Source organism: Lycium ferocissimum, chromosome 8 (assembly GCF_029784015.1).
Source record: "Lycium ferocissimum isolate CSIRO_LF1 chromosome 8, AGI_CSIRO_Lferr_CH_V1, whole genome shotgun sequence".
NCBI classification, from domain to species: Eukaryota; Viridiplantae; Streptophyta; class Magnoliopsida; order Solanales; family Solanaceae; genus Lycium; species Lycium ferocissimum.
The window spans coordinates 18,480,917-18,499,109 of NC_081349.1; the positions used below are offsets into that span (position 1 = coordinate 18,480,917).

The 18,193-nt window shown below is 36.8% G+C and overlaps 1 protein-coding gene and 3 long non-coding RNA genes across 12 annotated transcripts; 3 read left to right on the plus strand and 1 right to left on the minus strand.

The window, feature by feature from the left end:
- The first annotated feature begins 203 nt into the window (after nucleotides 1-203).
- Nucleotides 204-1,528, plus strand: LOC132066678 (uncharacterized). Of its 2 annotated transcripts, none has more exons than XR_009416907.1 (3): nucleotides 204-1,075; nucleotides 1,179-1,264; nucleotides 1,392-1,528. It is a non-coding gene; the product is annotated as an uncharacterized LOC132066678 (long non-coding RNA). The 2 variants fall into 2 exon arrangements; XR_009416906.1 differs by having other exon boundaries at nucleotides 1,179-1,302; nucleotides 1,392-1,491.
- Nucleotides 1,529-6,185: 4,657 nt separating this feature from the next.
- On the plus strand, nucleotides 6,186-8,370 carry LOC132067435 (probable inactive receptor kinase At1g27190). The gene has a single exon (XM_059460666.1). The coding sequence runs from the start codon at nucleotides 6,309-6,311 to the stop codon at nucleotides 8,154-8,156; it is 1,848 nt and encodes a 615-aa protein (XP_059316649.1). The 5' UTR covers nucleotides 6,186-6,308; the 3' UTR covers nucleotides 8,157-8,370.
- Nucleotides 8,371-11,578: 3,208 nt separating this feature from the next.
- On the minus strand, nucleotides 11,579-13,203 carry LOC132067437 (uncharacterized). The gene is made up of 2 exons (XR_009417151.1): nucleotides 13,071-13,203; nucleotides 11,579-12,994 (listed from the first exon to the last, which is right to left on the minus strand). It is a non-coding gene; the product is annotated as an uncharacterized LOC132067437 (long non-coding RNA).
- LOC132067436 (uncharacterized) lies at nucleotides 11,743-18,193 on the plus strand. Of its 8 annotated transcripts, none has more exons than XR_009417150.1 (9): nucleotides 11,743-12,419; nucleotides 14,084-14,155; nucleotides 14,232-15,032; nucleotides 15,184-15,234; nucleotides 15,710-15,792; nucleotides 15,930-16,029; nucleotides 16,138-16,208; nucleotides 16,381-16,445; nucleotides 16,633-18,193. It is a non-coding gene; the product is annotated as an uncharacterized LOC132067436 (long non-coding RNA). The 8 variants fall into 8 exon arrangements; XR_009417149.1 differs by lacking the exon at nucleotides 11,743-12,419 and adding an exon at nucleotides 12,938-13,457; XR_009417147.1 differs by having other exon boundaries at nucleotides 11,744-12,419; nucleotides 14,084-15,032.

Consider the following 18,193-nt stretch of genomic DNA (forward strand, 5'->3'; position numbering starts at 1 on the left):
ATCACTAATTTGTACCTATATTTTATGCAGCTATTTATATGGATGTTGTACCCTGCTATTTTGGATAGGTTGCCGGCCTTTTGCAGAGCAGGTCAGGCCATGTGGAGGTCGCAGTGTCCATTGATACACCTAGACATCGTTGAGGACCACATGCCCAAGTTCTTCTTATGACAGTTTGGGCATACATAGAATATACCCCCCGACGTTCATCATAAGCTCCGACACTACCAGCGGGATGATCGAGCGGCCGTTGATGATGAATTTCTAGCTTTCATGGGTGTCCAGCTCCAGCATTGGCAGGACAGGTTGGGGACTTTAGCGGTGGTCGATCATGCGACTCCGATCATGGATTATATGCGTTGGTATCATGGGATCACACGCCGATTGATTGGCAACCTAGCTTTGCGTCCTGCAAGGGATGTAGGATACGCAACACTCGCGGGGCAGTACGAGGCGTTGGTAAGTTTATCGCATTTAGATTTATTTAATTGTATTAATTAATACGTTTTAAAAATAACTATTTTTTACTGTCGAACACAAATGCAGCTGGTGGCCGTACAACGATTATGCATATTGGGGTTAGAGAATATGTCTTACCCCGGGGTTGTGGGGCTTGCGGCGGAGATGGTACCGATATTCGAGGACAGCATCCACCAGGTAGGAAAGTTTAGGCGCAAGGATGATGTTGTTCCAGAGGGTGAGTATTAGGCAGCACGAGGAGGAGGACGTGGTGCTTCCAGAGGACGCGGTGCTGCTAGAAGACCTGGTGGTGAAGGACACCATCTGGTAGATAAGGTAGATGAGACCACTCCCATTCTAGAGGCCGTTCCCATTCTAGTCCATCCGCAGTCGTTCCAGGCTAGTGGCAGCTTAGTTGGATAGTCACCTACGTTTATGCCAACGCGCCTACTTGCGGAGATATCTGGGTCTTCATCTCGGCCCGAGCCACAATGCGTACATGGAGGAGCGTGATGATATCTATTGGGCGGCGTTTCGCGCATCATTAGATGATGAGCGGCCAGTGAGAAATTTAGACGAACCTAAGATTCTTGACTTCGATGACTTTTTAATTCCGGTTAGTATTTAAAATACTTATTTGATTATTTAAATTACTTATTTTAAATATATATATATTACTTATTATTTTATAATTTTTTATATTTAGGATTCGATGCCAGTGGGTCCACCAGAGCGACCCACTTAGGCGTCTTTTCATGGGCTTGCCGAGCCAGAGGTGTCTTCTCATGTGACTGTCGAGCCACATGTAAGCTTTTTATTAAAATTAATTTTATTCAATATAAGGTGAATATTTAAAATACATATTTGATTAATTAAAGTACTTATTTTAAATATATATATTACTTATTATTTAGTAATTTTTCATATTTTAGGATTCGGCGCCAATGGGTCCACAAGAGCGACCCACTCAGGCTTTTTCTCATAGGCCTGCCAAGCCAGAGGTGTCTTTCATGAGACTGTCGAGCCATAGGTAAGATTTTTAGTTAAAATTAATTTTATTCAATATAAGGTGAATATTTATTTAAGTGTTTTAACCTTTATTTGTGTCACGACCCAACCCCGTAGGCCGTGACTAGTGCCCGAATTGGGCACCCAAACACAATCTCAAATCCGAGTCGCAAACAGATGGCTTATACGGACATAAATATCAAACGCTCGTCTCGTATTATATCAAACTGTCTCAAACAAATCTCAAACACATCCGAATATATATCAAAAGCCTGGTAAGGCTATCAAATGGCGCATCGGCCCAAAACATATACAAATGCAAGCCGACGAGGTCGCCACGGCGAATGGGATCGCCCGAACATATATCATACAAACACAATCGTACGTAACGGGCATAACCCACGCACATGTCCACGTACCTCTAAACGTACGCACAAAATCATATGACGGGACAGGGCCCCGCCGTACCCCTGAATAAGTACATACAAATGCAACGAACGAATATATACCAAAATAAGGGCTCCAGAGAAAAGGAGCACTCCAACAGCAGATAAAGGTGTCCTAAACTGGTGGGTCGCCTGACTGTGCGTCTGTACCTGCGGGCATGAAACGCAGCCCCCGAAGAAAGGGGGGTCGGCACGAAATATGTACCGAGTATGCAAAGCGAAGGTACAAGAACAAATCGAGTAATAATCGAAATGATAAGTATGAAAAGTAAGTACATATCCAAAAATGTCAAAATGTTTACTTTCAAAATACAAATCATGCATAGGGCACGAAAATATGGTCGCCGCCGTCGATGGCGCCATAACACAAAGATAACACCGAAAGTTTCAAATCTCCGAATCCCCGTCACATATCACAACACAAAGATAACGCCAAACACAAAGATAACGCCCAATATAAGCGGAACCCGGCCCTCGAAGCGAGAGAGCGCGGTGAACCGTAAACACAAGATAACACCGGAGTATATCATAATGCACACGACAATGTAATCCGGCCGGACTCGCGAAAGATATAACGGAATGCACGAGCGGAGTCGTGAGGAATCATATGCATAAAATCATTGTCATAAATCCAAAAGATAAGTAAAATAGTCATATTTGAAATCGGAATAATAATTATAACATTTTCTTTCAAAAGTTGTCGAAATCACATAAAGGAACGTTGCGGGACCCACGGACGAGTGTAGACCCGAGCTGGGCCCGCCTATGGAAGACATACTCATCCTACATCATACAACCCTCTACGAAAATCTCAAAGCAATCCGAGCTTTTCTGTGAAAGTTATGGGCGTTTGTAGTTTTAGAATCGTTAAAGAATAAACTCTTTAAAAACCAAACTTTCATGCAACCTTTGCAAATCAATAATTCCAAGGACATAGGATCAATATTTCATAACATCAACATATGAATATCAAGAAACAAATGCGTATCATAGACATGCTCGGATTGCGAGAATAGAGTTTCCTCGAGGCTCGTGTCATAGCCTATTTTAACTAAGGCATGCCAAAGAAGGAAGGTTGAGCTTTACATACCTCAAACGCTCTCCAATATAATCCAAACTCAAAGGGCCGAATCCAACCTACGTCTCGGGCTGCCCAAGATCTACAAACAAGTCATAATATGCCAAACATTAGCTATAGACATTTTTGGGCATTTAATTCCAATTTAGCCCTTAATTCTATAGAAATTTGAAAGGCGATTTCCCCCGTAAATAGCCACCCCGAGAATTTAACTCGGCCAAATCAATCAACAACAACAACAAAAACCAACCTAGCAACATCAAAAACCAATCCGAAGGCAATACAACAATAATAACTCTCTTTCCATCATTCAACAACATTCATAAATTCAATTCAACGGCTTACCTTCAAGCCAACATCGATGCTTATACATTCAAATACTAACCCGAACCCATACCAACAATATTTAAAGACATTCAAAGCAATTCATATAACATTTCCAACAATCCAACAATTTCTCCAATTCACCCGAAATCATCCCAAAACCCGAGAACCTCACTTTAACACATTCCCCATTTTCAAATCATGATTTGCATCCACAATTCACATTCTAACAATGCTATTCTCATCAATATACAAATTACATTAAATACACAATAATCTTCAAATCAGCCCATACAATTACAACATCAATCTAGAGTCATTAAAAGCTCATTTCCAACATAGAATTCACTACGACAACCACTAAAACGCTAAGCGACATTAATGCGTTCTTTGTCATATTCCATGACCCATTTTCGGCCAACACAACATATATACATATTGATGATTCTCATTCATTCTTCACCCTACAATGATCATAACATGTTAACTAAGCTTTAATTCATAGCTTCAACACAACACAACACAACACACACCCACTTGCACGGCTAGCACACCATGCACACAACTCACTCCCAACATACTATTTTCCATGATATTCATCCATTTTGACATACTACAACATGAATACAACCTTTATAACATATAAAACATGATCAAATCTTACCTTTTTCCTTCCACTTCACAAGAGGCTAGGGTTTGCAATAATGAAAACTAGCGGGTTGATCGCTCCAACGACACTTCCACGCTACTTAGGGACCTCAAAATAGTGGGTTTGCACCAACAAAATATTTTTGGAGTGGCTTGAATTGAACTTCAAATTTTGGCTCCTTGGCCGAGAGTTGTTGTTGTTTGTTCTTCAACTTCTTGAAAATTTTCTAAGTGTTAAATGATGAAATGAGTTGGTAGTCATCTTTTAAGCCTTCACAAGACTTGCACATGTGTTCATGGCCCACTCCATGTGTTGGATCAATTAAAAATGAACACAAAATGGGTGGGCCAATCCCAATAACTACACGGCCAAATGCATGAAAAATGCATGATTTGCAAGTTCCATAAATTTCAATTTTGGTCCCAAATTTTCCTAATTGTTCCATATCATCAAATTCATAAACAACTTATGACTCAAAATAAAATCGAAGGTCAAAAGTCTCGACTTTGCATCCCGGAATGGTTTGGACCCTAACTTATCATAGTTGAACCAAATTGTCCCAATATACAAAAATGCGGGATATAAACAATTTGGACCTTGAACAACATCTCGTCCATGAGACTACTTCATATTCTGCACTAGACCCATTTCAGGAGCCTACTCAGGCACCCGTCGATACACAGGTTTGATTATTCAACAAACGTTAATGTATTTAATATAATTATGAAATGGTACTAATTTTTATATATTTTTCAGGTTCATCCTTCGGCTTCTGCGGTGGCAACTTCCGACGAGGATGAGGTAGCATTTTCAGACCCAGCTCAGCCTGAGATTCTAGGCATACCAGCGGGACTAGATCCCAAGAAGAAGCACGTTATGCAGAAGGGTGCAAGGGCGAGGGATGATCATGGCTTAAAGCGCCCTCTTATTAAGAGGAAAAAGGGGGATGGAGACGATGGCGAGGGCGGTGGGGATGGTATGAGCCTTAGGCCTAAGGATAGTCTCAGGCATACCACATGTGGGACCCACTAGTATATACAATAGTGTTGTACAGTTTAAGTAAATATTATATATTTTTTGCATATCTATTTATATTTATAAATATTATCTTAGTCTTTATTATTGTTTATAGTGTCACATCCTAAATTGATATTAAAAAAAATGGTGACTCATTCGAAATAAAGTTACACATTAATTTAAAAATAACACGAAATCCTAAAACATAAATAACGTAAAGCTAATGACTACATGTCTTCAAACAAAAATGGACTTCGAGTACTTTTCAACCACTAAAACGACAATCCGAAGTTTTGCGTATCCTTTATGTATTGAGCCTATCTTATTAATTGCATAAAAATAAGTAGGGTTCTATATAAAATATTGAAGTTCCGGAGTCTTGGAGCATGATTAATATATGGCTAAAGTACGTAAAAAGTGTGAAAATGTAAAAGAAAGAGAGTTTAACCAAAACAAAGAGGTCCTTTATTGCAGTATTTTACCGCGCTAAAGGAGACAAGGCAATATTCTTTAACGCGGTAAAATACTGCCTTAAAGGTACTTTTGTGCTTATCTTTTTTTTTTTTCTGGGAATTTTGGTTCAATGTGTCTTTTATTGGGCCATTTTGGTTCCGGACTCCGGACGACCCTAAAAGCATGAGTGCATCTCTTAAATAACTACTACTTGTAATTTAACTTTTAATTTAATACTCCTTCCGTCCCATAATAAGTGTCACCTTAGCCAAATTTTTTTGTTCCATAATAAGTGTATCTTAGAATACCAATGTATATATTGACTAGTTTTTTCCATCATTGCCCTTGGACAAAAAAGGTCAAATTTCTTTATTCATGGTCAAAAGTTGAATTTACAATATCAAATTTTGAGTTTCACGTGAGCATGAAAGTTTTGACCTATGAAGATAGGATTAGTAAGAGGCAAAAGAAATAGTAGTACTCCAAATGATGATAATTGGATTCCTAACCACCAAGAGGAGTTTTTTTTTTTTTTTTTTTTTTTACATAAGGGTAATTTGATAAACTTTACACTTCATCATTGATTTTTTAATATGCGTGTTTTTAACTAAGGTGATACTTATTATGAAATGAAGGGAGTACTTTATATAAAATATCTTTTACATCAATAAATTATTAACATTAACATAAATTATAGTCCTATCCCCACTGTCTTTTTCTCACTCCCAAAGGGGTCCCATTTCTCAGTCTTTAGTCATTTCAAACCTCAGTCAAATGACAGTCGCAGCCGCTTTCCCACACCATTTTCATCTTGCTTTTCCTCTTCCCCTTCTTCTTCCTAATCCCTTCTCACTTCACTCTCCACACACCAACAATGACAACAAACTCAACCAACCCCATTTTCTTCTTCACTCTTTTCTTCCTCATTTTCACTCCAACACCATCTTTCTCCATTGAAAATGATGTTAAATGTCTTGAAGGTATCAAATCTGCACTTTCTGATCCACTAAACAAGCTCTCATCTTGGTCATTTTCCAACACTTCTGTTGGTTCAATTTGCAAACTTGTTGGTGTTTCTTGTTGGAATGAAAAAGAAAACAGGCTCATTTCACTTCAACTTCCTTCTATGTCTTTATCTGGTTCATTACCTCCTGATCTTCAGTTTTGTAGTTCACTTCAATCACTTGATCTTTCTAGGAACTCACTTTCAGGTTCACTACCTGTTCAAATTTGTTCTTGGTTACCTTATTTAGTTAATCTTGATCTTTCTGGTAACTCTTTTACTGGTTCTATACCACCTGAGTTTATTAACTGCAAATTCTTGAATACCCTTTTGCTAAATGACAACAAACTTGCTGGATCAATACCATTTGAGATTGGCAGGTTGGACCGGTTGAAACGGTTCAGTGTGTCAAACAATGGTCTTTCAGGTTCAATTCCTGATGATTTAGACAGGTTCTTGAAAGATGATTTTGAAGGGAATAATGGACTTTGTGGGGTCCCACTTGGAAATAAATGTAGTAAGTTGAGTAACAAGAATCTTGTTATTATTATAGCTGCTGGTGTTGTTGGTGCTTTAGGATCTTTGATTCTTGGATTTGGGATTTGGAGATGGTTTTTGGTTCAGCCAAACCAGGAAGATAGAGAGCTTGGTGATGGTAAAGGTACTAGTAATAATAGTAGTGATTGGGTTGAAAAGTTGAGAGCTTTTAAGCTTGTTCAGGTTACATTGTTTCAAAAACCTATTAACAAGATAAAGTTGAATGATTTATTAGCTGCTACTAATTCTTTTGATAGTGGCAACATCGTTATTTCAACTAGGACTGGTGTTTCTTATAGAGCTATGTTGCCTGATGGATCTGCATTAGCTATTAAAAGGTTGAGTAGTTGTAAGATGAGTGAAAAACAGTTTAGGTCCGAGATGAATCGGTTGGGGCAGCTTAGACACCCTAATTTAGTGCCTTTATTAGGTTTTTGTATAGTTGATACTGAAAGGCTTTTGGTGTATAAGCATATGCAGAATGGAAGTTTGTATTCCCTTTTACATGGTAATCTTAGTACTGGTGTTAGGAATGGTGATTTCGAGCTCGTTTGGCCAGCAAGGCTTAGGATTGCTGCTGGTGCAGCTAGAGGACTTGCTTGGCTACACCATGGATGTCAACCGCCGTACTTGCATCAGTACCTTAGCTCGAACGTGATTCTTGTAGACGATGATCTTGATGCTAGGATCACGGATTTCGGGCTTGCAAGGCTTGTTGGTTCTGCTGACTCGAACGATAGTTCGTTTGTTAATGGGGATTTGGGAGAGTTTGGTTATGTGGCTCCTGAATATTCGAGCACATTGGTTGCTTCAATGAAAGGGGATGTGTACAGTTTTGGTGTCGTGCTGCTCGAGTTGGTTACAGGGAGAAAGCCTCTTGGTGCTGGTAATGCAGAGGAGGGATTCAAAGGTAGCTTAGTTGATTGGGTTAATCAGCTTTCAAGGTCAGGTCGAAGTAGGGATGCGGTTGATAAGTCTTTTATCGGAAGAGGTCAAGATGATGAAATTTTGCAAGTTCTTCAAATTGCTTGTTCTTGTGTAGTTTCAAGGCCGAAAGATAGACCTTCCATGTACACTGTGTACCAGTCCTTGAAGAGCCTGGTGAAAGAACATTGTTTTTCTGAACACTTTGATGAATTTCCAATCAACTTGACCAAGCAAAATCATGATCATAAGGATTAGGTTATAGCATGAAATGATTAGAGAAATGTTTCTAATTTTAAATATTCTAGTTATGGCACTTTTAGTTCAGACTCTGGTCATTTATTGATAGTTCTGTATAGTTTGAGAAGTAAATGCATGATCTTTGTACTTTCTGGTACATTTGTTTCCACTCTATGTTTAAATGATTCAGTTGTGAATGAGTACTTAATTTGAAGTGCTGTTGATCACATTACACAGTTATTCTATATTGTATGTTAAGTAGTTTCTTTGCTTATTGAACTCGTTAGTAATCTTAGTGATTAGAATGATCCTTGTTAGTTGTAATTTTGGTGCATGTCTATTTCTTTTTTGTACTTGTGGAAATGACCTGAGTCTCATTCAGTAATCAACTTTTCTGGTAATTGTCAACATTGATATGGTGTATTCTATTTCAAGCTATTCATTGCCATGTAAGATGGTGTTTGTAAGGCCAGCCAGTTCTTGTTTGGGTAATTTGCATTTGGTGTACCTGCTTTGCTTTGCTGATTTTCCAAAAATTTTAAGCTGAGCATTTCATCTATTTTACTGAGTTCTTACTATTATCGGCAACATAGGCACATCAATTAAAGATTTTGCTTATCGGATAACTTTTCTGGTGAAGGGGAGAAAGTTTGACTAGGTTAAGAAAGTCTCGCAGAAAGTAGGAGCTGTGATGATTAATTTGACTAGTTTTAATGGCTTGTTGATATCAAGTAACTGTGTGACTATTTTCAATAGCTTGTTTCAAAGGCCTGTTGATATCAAGTTATGACAACTGTCTTCACTAATTTCAAAGGCTTGTTGATATCAAGTAATTGTGATCACTATTTTCACTAGCTTATTTCAAAGGCTTGTTGATATCATGTTATCACAACTGTCTTCACTAATTTCAAAGGCTTGTTGATATCAAGAAATTGTGATGACTATTTTCACAAGCCTATTTCAAAGGCTTGTTGATAACAAGTTAATGACAACTATCTTCACTAATTTCAAAGGCTTGTTGATATCAAGTAATTGTGATGACTATTTTCACTAATTTAAAAGATTTTTTGATATCAAATAACTTTAGACATCAAGATTTAGGTGGAAAGAAACCATATGATATTCTCGTTCTCATTTTGTCCAAAAGTTTTGAATATTGGGCAACTGTAGTTGCATCACATGACAACACGTCCAAGCAGACATACAAAGCTGGCAGAATTGTAGGAGCAATCCAAGGGTCAAAATTGAGTGAAAAGGCAGGACTATAATAAAGAAAAATACTACTTCCGACCTAAAAACATGGGTCTCTCGTGATATTATTTATGGTTTGTCCCGGAGTTGAAGAGATTAGATTGGTCAACATTTTCTTGGACCACAAAAAAATATAAAAAAATAAAAATGGGGTCCCTCTGTATCTAATCTACCATGTGAAAGTCAGTCTCTTTCCCTTTCTTTCTCCTTTGTTTTCTTGTTTTTATCTGTTTTCTATTTTCTTCTGTTTTTATGCTTTTCGTTGTGGCCTCTAGTTGTGGCGTTTTGTAAAAATAAAATAAAAAAAGAATGAATCAAAAATATTATCTTTTGAGAGTTTGATTTTCAAAAAATACTAAGGACTGAGGTAATGAATCATATTTGATTGGAAGTCTAAGCATTTAATACGGGAAAATACAGGCTACTCTAAGGGGTCGTTTGGTTGCTAGTCGAAATAGTCCCGGGATTATAATCCCGGGACTAATTTATCCCATATAGTGGGATTATTTTATACCATCTAAAAGATGGTATAAAATAATCCCAAATAAAGTGGGTTAAGAAGGTATAAGGTGGGCTATTTCAGCCAATTTTTATACCACGTTTAGTACAGTATAAATTTATTCCGGGATTATTTTATACCTTATACCAAACGCGTATAAAAATTGGCCACTGGGGATAACCCACCTGCACTGAACCAAACGACCACTTAATGTTGTTATGTTGAGTACAAAATTAAGTGGACGATGTAGTTTTTTTCTTCCTTTTTCTAATCTAGTTGCAAGCTTTAATGATCAAGAAAAGAACGTTAAATCATTTTAGACGAGAGGTGGACTCATTGAATAAGATAGAGATGAAGAATAAAAAACAAAAAAAAAAAGAACCTTGCTGAGAATTTGAATCTTGCATGGTACGGGATAAAGTTACAATCACTGTTGTTAACAGAGGCGAATCTAGAATTTCTGGAGCATGAGTTCACTATTAAAAAAAAAAAAAAAAAAAGATATTAAGCGGAAATTGATCCCTAGTCCCCTAGGTAAATAACTCAACTTTCAACTAAGTGCACCATTTAGTCTTTTGTAGTATGTGTTCCAGTAGGTAGTATTATACTAATTTTAAAAAATATATACATAAAATACCTAGTTTTACGGCGAAACTATGTGTTCAAGTGCTCTAAAAATAGGGCATAAAATCGCCCTTATTGTTAACATTGAATTATGGCACATGATGTAATAGTATGTGTTGATTATGACATTTGTTACAGTGATTTCCATCTGATTTTCACTAAATAAATTTAAAATATTAAAAAATAGGCTAAATACATAGATAGCCTCTTAAACTTGACTGAATTTTTCATTTTGACACCTCAACTATAACTAGTTCCTATTGAACACTTCAACACTATAAATAATGTGTCTATTGAACACCTCATTTGATGTGGCAAAAGAAGTGGCTCTCACCTGGAGTTGGACGCGTGAGAAGCATCTTTTTTTCCTCTCTTATTTTGTTTCTTTTTCACATAACTCCCATTATTATCAATATCTTCTTCCATTTTGGTGATTTATCTCCAGAGATTTTCTTTTTTATCTTCTTTTGTGGAAGCACAAATATTTCACCTTTCCCATGCCATAACAAGTTTCGACATTTTGGTGGAACCACGACCAACACCACCTGCGGCATTACCGTTGCTACCGCCACTATTTTACGGTAGTTCGTTCATCAGATCGAAACTCTTTAAATTCAAACCCAAAAGAATCCTATAAAAGGGCATTGAAAAACGAAAAAGGTATTACCTGAAAACTTTTAACCTGCCGTAAGAATGAGTACTTACCGAAAAAATCTCCGGCGAAGACAGCAACATACTAGATTAATTTTTCAATTCCTTACTTTATACTTATCTAGATAGTTCTTAACTATCAAGAATTCTTGGTCCTTGATTTTAGATTATGTGAATTATTTCTGAATTAATTATGGGTATTTTTTGTTAAAGATACAATCTTTTTGTTCAATCCGTCCAAAAGACATATCTTTGTAATGATGTTTGTTCTCACCCCATTATAGCATTATTAACCTAAAGGCTGAATGCACAGGGAGACCCTTAAACTTGCCATAATTTTCCTTTCAGACACCTAAACTAACTCTTGTTCCTATTGTACACCTAAACTACTAAAAAAGTGTACCAATTTAACACATTTTTGCAGCAAGTTAAAATGCTAGATGCGTGAAATTCACTTTCCACTTACATAATAATGTGACTAATGATAAAATGACACATTAGCAGCAAAAGAAAAAGGAAAATAATATTTCTCCCCCTCCCTTCGTCTTCTTCCCCACCCCCACCCTGTCTTTGTTGTGTTTTTCTGATGGAAAACTCTGCCTTCAACATGACCCATTTCCCGGGCAGATTGTGAAATTTGATTTAAAATTGTATAGAAAAGGAGGAAAATGGACAAGAACGTTGCAAATCCACTTGGAGAATCACAAACCCAGTATATTTTCAGCATACCCATGAACAAAAACACAGAAATATAGAAAGAGAATTCCACTTCGAGTAAACCCATGAAGAAAGACTTCCAGATAAATCGACCCAGTACATTTTCCAACACACCCATGAACAGAAAATCGAAGATATGGAGACCCATTTTGATTTCAGCAAATCCACAAAGAAATGAAGAAGAAGAAGGTGAGCTAAAGAGCTTGGATGAAGTGTACTATTAGTCAAGGGAACGCCACGTGAGCAGGACCTGATCAGATACGAACTTGTCGGCCGGTGAAGTTCCGGCGAAGTTGTCGACGAAGATGAAGAAATCGGCTCGTATGAAATCGCCATTTGTGCATTTTGAGGAAGCAGCCATTGTGGAAGCTCGTCGGCCGGCGACTACAAAGGAGAGGACTGCTAAGACAAGCGATGGAGACAATGAAGTTGACGTGAAAGCCGATAATTTCATCAACAAGTTCAAACAACAGTTGAAGTTACAGAGGATGGATTCCATTCTCAGGTACAAGGAGATGATTGGCATAGGGAGCTAAAAGGTATAAATGATCTGGTCTTTTGAGGGTTAATTTTCAACGATATGATGGTGGCGGGCATGGCGGCAGTTGATAGCTGAAGAAGATAGAAGTTGAAACTAAAAAGTAAACTAAAAAATAAAAAATCAGACTTTCCAGTTTTACTCTCTTACGGGAGAGCGTATTACACACACTATGATATATAGCAAAATGTGTTAAATTGGTACACTTTTTTAATAGTTTAGGGGCTCAATAGGAACAAGAGTTAGTTCAAGTGTCTGGGAGGAAAATTATTGCAAGTTTAAGGGCCTCCTATGTATTCAGCCTAACCTAAAAGAGATGATCTAAGATACAAATCTTTATATATATATATAATTATAGGACATGGATTCGGTGACGTGATGCTCTATATGACCATAAATTATATTTATCTATTATCTCCTTTTCTTTTTGGATTTATAGTTACTTCAAAAAACTTAAAACCCTGCATTAAATTAAATTAAAAAGAAAAACGCTTCGCTCTACAATCCAACCGTGGCATAAGCCCCAAATCGAAAAGAACTGTCCCTCTATTTTCTTCATTCTACGGTGTGACGTACCTCTATTCTCCCCAAAATAGAAGAACAGCAAAATCAACAAGGAGAATTCGGAACCACTGGCTCGGATTACTGACACAAATGGCGCTTTGATTCCACCATTGGAAATTGTTGCCATGCTTTCTTAGACTCTGTTATTCTCATTTAGTTGTCTACTTCTGTATTTCAAGTTCTGCGTAAAGAATATTTTAATTGCATACTCTCTGCATTAATGTTGCTTATTTTTCTCTACTCTTATAACTGCTAATTATTGTGTGTAAAAGAAAGAGTGTCAAACAAATTGGGATTAGAGAAGTACTAATAAATCATCTCAAATGATGTTTATTGATCCAAGTTCAAGTGGAGTCTGAGGAACTGGGATTGTTCAATGCTGAAGTTGCTAAGAAAGAAAAATGACAAGGAAAGAGATATCTGGTAGTTGTCCTTGGCCATGAAATCACCAAGTAGTCATCTTCACAACTAATTGGTAAAATAATTTATTTAATAATGATAATACATTCACTTTTCAAGTGGGACTAATTCGAATTAGTGGCTAAGTTTGTTTTTCACTTAGTTGTTCAATCTACATTTAATGATTAAGTGTCCTCACTGGCCGAGAAAAGAAAAGAGAAACTAATATGAAAAGTCAGATGCCTTCTCCGCTCACCACTCTCAGTTTTCTGCAACTCAGCGTCTGTTAGATTAATACATAAGATAATGTCAACTATGGGATAATGTCGTTCTATATGCTTTTTTGTTTCTTTTATTAAGCTTTTTAATTGCCTTATACGAAAAGATGAAGATATGAATGGCTTATAGCTGTGTACTCCTGTTCCATTTTCTCTCTGTTTTAGTTCTATGGAGTGAGTTCCATCACCTTGCTTCTGTTCTACTTCTTTCTGGTTCAGATTCGTAGTATTTATTGGAACTGGAATAATGAATGTGTTTAATCCTCGTGCCTCTTCAGGTTCATTAGTGTGTTTTTATACATATATACGATATAGAGAGCTTAATTAGCTACTTGAGCATGCTGTAACTTGCTTCTAGGTGGCTTATAAGAATAATTTATTTATTTTTTGTTCTGGATCTGATTGTAACGATTGGAATGTGTAGGATGTGGAATTATCTTAATGCACGAAAAATAGCGACGTGATTAGTTTATAGATGATTTCTATCTACGAGAAGGTAGTTTATACATGTTATACTTTTTAAATGATTTTATATGTTTTGGAATATACTCACAACTTTCTTTTCTTTCCAGGAGAATTTGGTGCATGCTATGATAAGTGGATTGTTTCAATCTTTGGGTGGATGCTTTCAATCTTTTACAGATTTTAACCTTTTCTTTTGACCTACTTAATTATACGTGAAGTTTAAAGATCTTGAGATACTGTTATTAGCTTCTGTTGTGCCAACAAATCTATCAAGGCCTCAGATCTGCATTGCATGCTTTAGAATTCAATGATATATCCTTAAACCATAGAAATTCATATGTTGATAAGAAAAACAAAGGAATTACGAAATATGTATTTGGATATTGAAGGGAGATTCTTCAGACCCTAAACAGATCCTACTTGAGGAAATTGGCACAAAGTTTCAATATGATTCTAAGTACCAGAAGAGAAATCAGTTCCAGAGAGGAAAGCTAAGGAAACTACTGCCGAGGATACTAATGTTATTAATCCTATTTTTCGTTAAGTACTTGGATTTTCAATTCCTACTATTAATTACCATAATCTAGAAATGAAATGAAATAGATGTTATTTAATTCATTGCATGTTTCAATAGCAATTAATGAAACAAATGCCAAAAGCAACAAGTGCCATGAAAAAATGAAAGTGATAAAGATGCCGCAGGAGCAAAAGAGCAAGACAATAATAGATTGATGCATTGCAGGGAATGGAAAGAAGATAAAAAATAAAGATGATCAGAAGCTTCCGGAGCCACCCAAGGATTATATTCATGTTGGAGCAAGACGGGTCAGGCCACTGATGCCCATAGTCTTCCTGAAAGAGTATGAACATTTTTTGTGCCACAATTACTTGCAGTAGTTCTACGTGAGGTAAGTTTATTAAAATGTGTAGTTTTAAAACTTTAGCATGATCTGATGGAATGAAGTTGTAATTACTCTTTCTTTGTAATTAGTAGAGAATAGGTAACTTTGAAAAGTTGTTATGACTTCAGTATGTACAGTTTTTCTTTACTTTGTGCAGTAAGCTACTTTTCTAGCAAACCAACGCATCCCCTTTGGTACATCAGCATAGGTAACTCCTCTTTCTTTAGATTGGTTTGGGTTTTATCATTTGCTACAGTTGTTTATAGTTTACTTTTCTTCCATCGGATTATTTTTCCTGAAAGTTGTGATTTGTAGATACTCTAATTGTGTTAATATGATACTGTCTTCGGTCTGGATTCCATCCAATTATCATATCCCTATTATATTACTGAAACTGACGTTTAGGAATGGGTTGCAATGCAGAAGTTGGATTTGCCTAAAGTTAAAAGGGGAACAAGAGGCTTAAAACCTATTTTAACTCATACATTGAGCTAGGCGTTAAACTTAGTTCTTTTAGTAGTTTCACTTTTGGTTTTAGGATGCTTGGATCTGTTTATGTTTATATGTTGTGTGGCGGTTTAGCGTAGGTTTGTTCATGGATGCATTTCTTCCTATTCCTTTATTAAAGATGTTTTGACGGCCAAATCAACCACGTAACCTTGTCTTATCTTGTCTTAATGCAGGATATTTGGACCGAAACTATGCAGAATCCACCAGATGGTGATTCATTATGCTTCAGATCGGCGGCCGAGGACAACTCTTTCTGGTAATTACTTTTACATCTAATTCACTCGTGGCTTAGATATGCGATTTGATGGGCAGGTATGTCATCCTCTGAGAATTTCCATGAGCACATGTTATGAAGTCGATGTTTGATCTCATATTACTGTGGTTAATTTGCAGACACATAAGATCAAGAAGTTTGTCTTGCACATTAACTATCCTGAGCATGCCGATTCAAGTTCATACATGAATTGCAATTTTGTTATCCACTGTTCTGATTGTGAGTTGATTCTTCCAAGATCGAAAGCCCTCTTTCGTTATATCGATGTCAAAGAATTGGATAGTATTTGTTTTAATACTTTTTGCATCATTTTGTCTGCAATTGTAGGGTCGTATCATCAGGATGTAAACTCCTCTAAAGCCACTATTACAGCCGTCACAAAATGGGAACAAGCTAAGGTGAATTCTTCTTCATCTGATTGATTTGTAGATATTTATTTGTTGGTATCTTATCAAGTTGGGAGTTCTTACTAATTGTGCTCCGGATAATTATCTCACTCATCAAAATGGACCCAAGGATGTATATGTAAGGTTATGCAATTCGTTCAAGTTATGTGATCTATTAATGCAGGCAAACCTCGACTCTTGGACATCAGGATCTACATGCCTTTGGAGTAGGAAGTGAAAATTTAGCAGGTATTTTATTTTGTGACAATTGAAGTATTTTGTGCCGTTTGTGGTTTGAGCTTTTACTTTTTCCATGGCGGCATCTTGCATAGAAAATCCCTATTTGTTTGAAGGCACTGCTATTTATATTTATTTTTCATGTGCTTGCTGATTTAACGGGCTTTCTTTTATTAATAATATATGCAATAATTTTCAGATTTGGTACATCAATGGCAGTGCAAAGACAATAGTGTCAAAAGAAGACATTACAAACATTATGGAAAATTTGACACTTATATACTGCAGAAGCTTTCCACTCTCACGAGAGGAAAGAAGACTATGCTAATCCACTGAATTTATTATTATAGAGCATCAAAACAAAGGAGTTAACATTAAAAACCCAAAAGGGTATTGTGCCATTCAGTGAGTTGTTAGTCAAATCTAGTTTATCTAGCTTTGAAAGCATGCTCGCATTGCTAGGCAGTGAACCAGATAAGGAATTACTCGACAAGTCTAAGAGCTCAAGACGTGTCAGGTTTAAGATGGAAGAGGGAATGGACCAATGAAGTTGTTAATATAACAATCCAATTCAACTAGCTCTTGGAGGTTAGAGAAAACATCGGGATTTTTGCCTCTAAGGGAGTTAGATGAAAGATATAAATGTGTGAGCTGCTTCAAATTAGAGATTGTTGAAGGAATATGGCCAGTGAAATTATTAAGACTAAAATATAAGTCCCTAAGCTGGGTTAGGTTGCCAATACAATCAGGAATCGAACCAGAGAAGCCACAGCCGTTGAGGTTCAAGTGACTCAAGGAACTCAAGGTGCCAATTGAATCAGGCAGCTCACCAGAGATGCCTATGTATGAAATGTCCAACTCCAATAGAGTAGTGCTCGTGTGGAGCTTTGGTAAAACTCCTTTGAGAAGATCATTCCAACCCAATTTGAGCCTTTCCAAGTTAGGAAGAATAAAAAAGCTCTCTGTGAGATTACCTTGCAAGATGGCATCTTCCAGATCCACGTACCTTTAAAGAAGAAGACACATTCATAGGTATCGGAGATGAGATGTTGACACTAAAGAAAGAAACTACCTCCAGATATGTGAAGTTTTGAGGCAGTGTTTCAAATGTTCCCTGATCATGTTGTGATTCATGAAAACCATTAAAAAAAAAAAAAAAAAAAAAAAAAGATCAAGTGAAACCAAATTGGAAAGGTATGAGATTTCTGTTGGTATTTTACCAACAAAGTTAGAGTAAGAAAGGTTGAGATGCCTCAAATTCCTCAAGCAGCCAATGCCAGTTGGAATTGAAGAAAAATTGAAGTCATTGTCAGCAAGAGTTAGTCTCTGGAGATGATGGAGTTGGAAGAGGTTGTTGTTGGGATGAATACTTCCACCAAGATGACTGCAACTAAGGTCCAGACCGGTAACATAACCGGTTAACAAGTCACAAGTGACTCCATCCCAAGTGCAACAATCCCTACTCACATCCAAAATGTTGTTTTCGGGAAAGAAGAAGTACCACACGAATAAGAGTTGGAGATTTCAAAGGGTTTCTTAAATTGAAGCAAAGCAGAAGCTTCGCTCGGAGAGCAAAGATGATGAAGAAAAGCTTTGGCTTAGAAAGACAAAATAGAGACGTGAATAAAAGAAAAAGAGACTTGCCATTTTCTTTTTGTTTGTTTTCAGCAAATAACAGAATGTTTCTTACAAAATCAATTATTACAATCCATACATATTTATAGCTATATCAACACCTCATTTCACTTGACTTGGGGCAA

Bases quoted from the DNA above. Each gene is read 5' to 3' on its own strand.
- LOC132067435 (XM_059460666.1), top strand. From the start codon at position 6,309: ATGACAACAAACTCAACCAACCCCATTTTCTTCTTCACTCTTTTCTTC.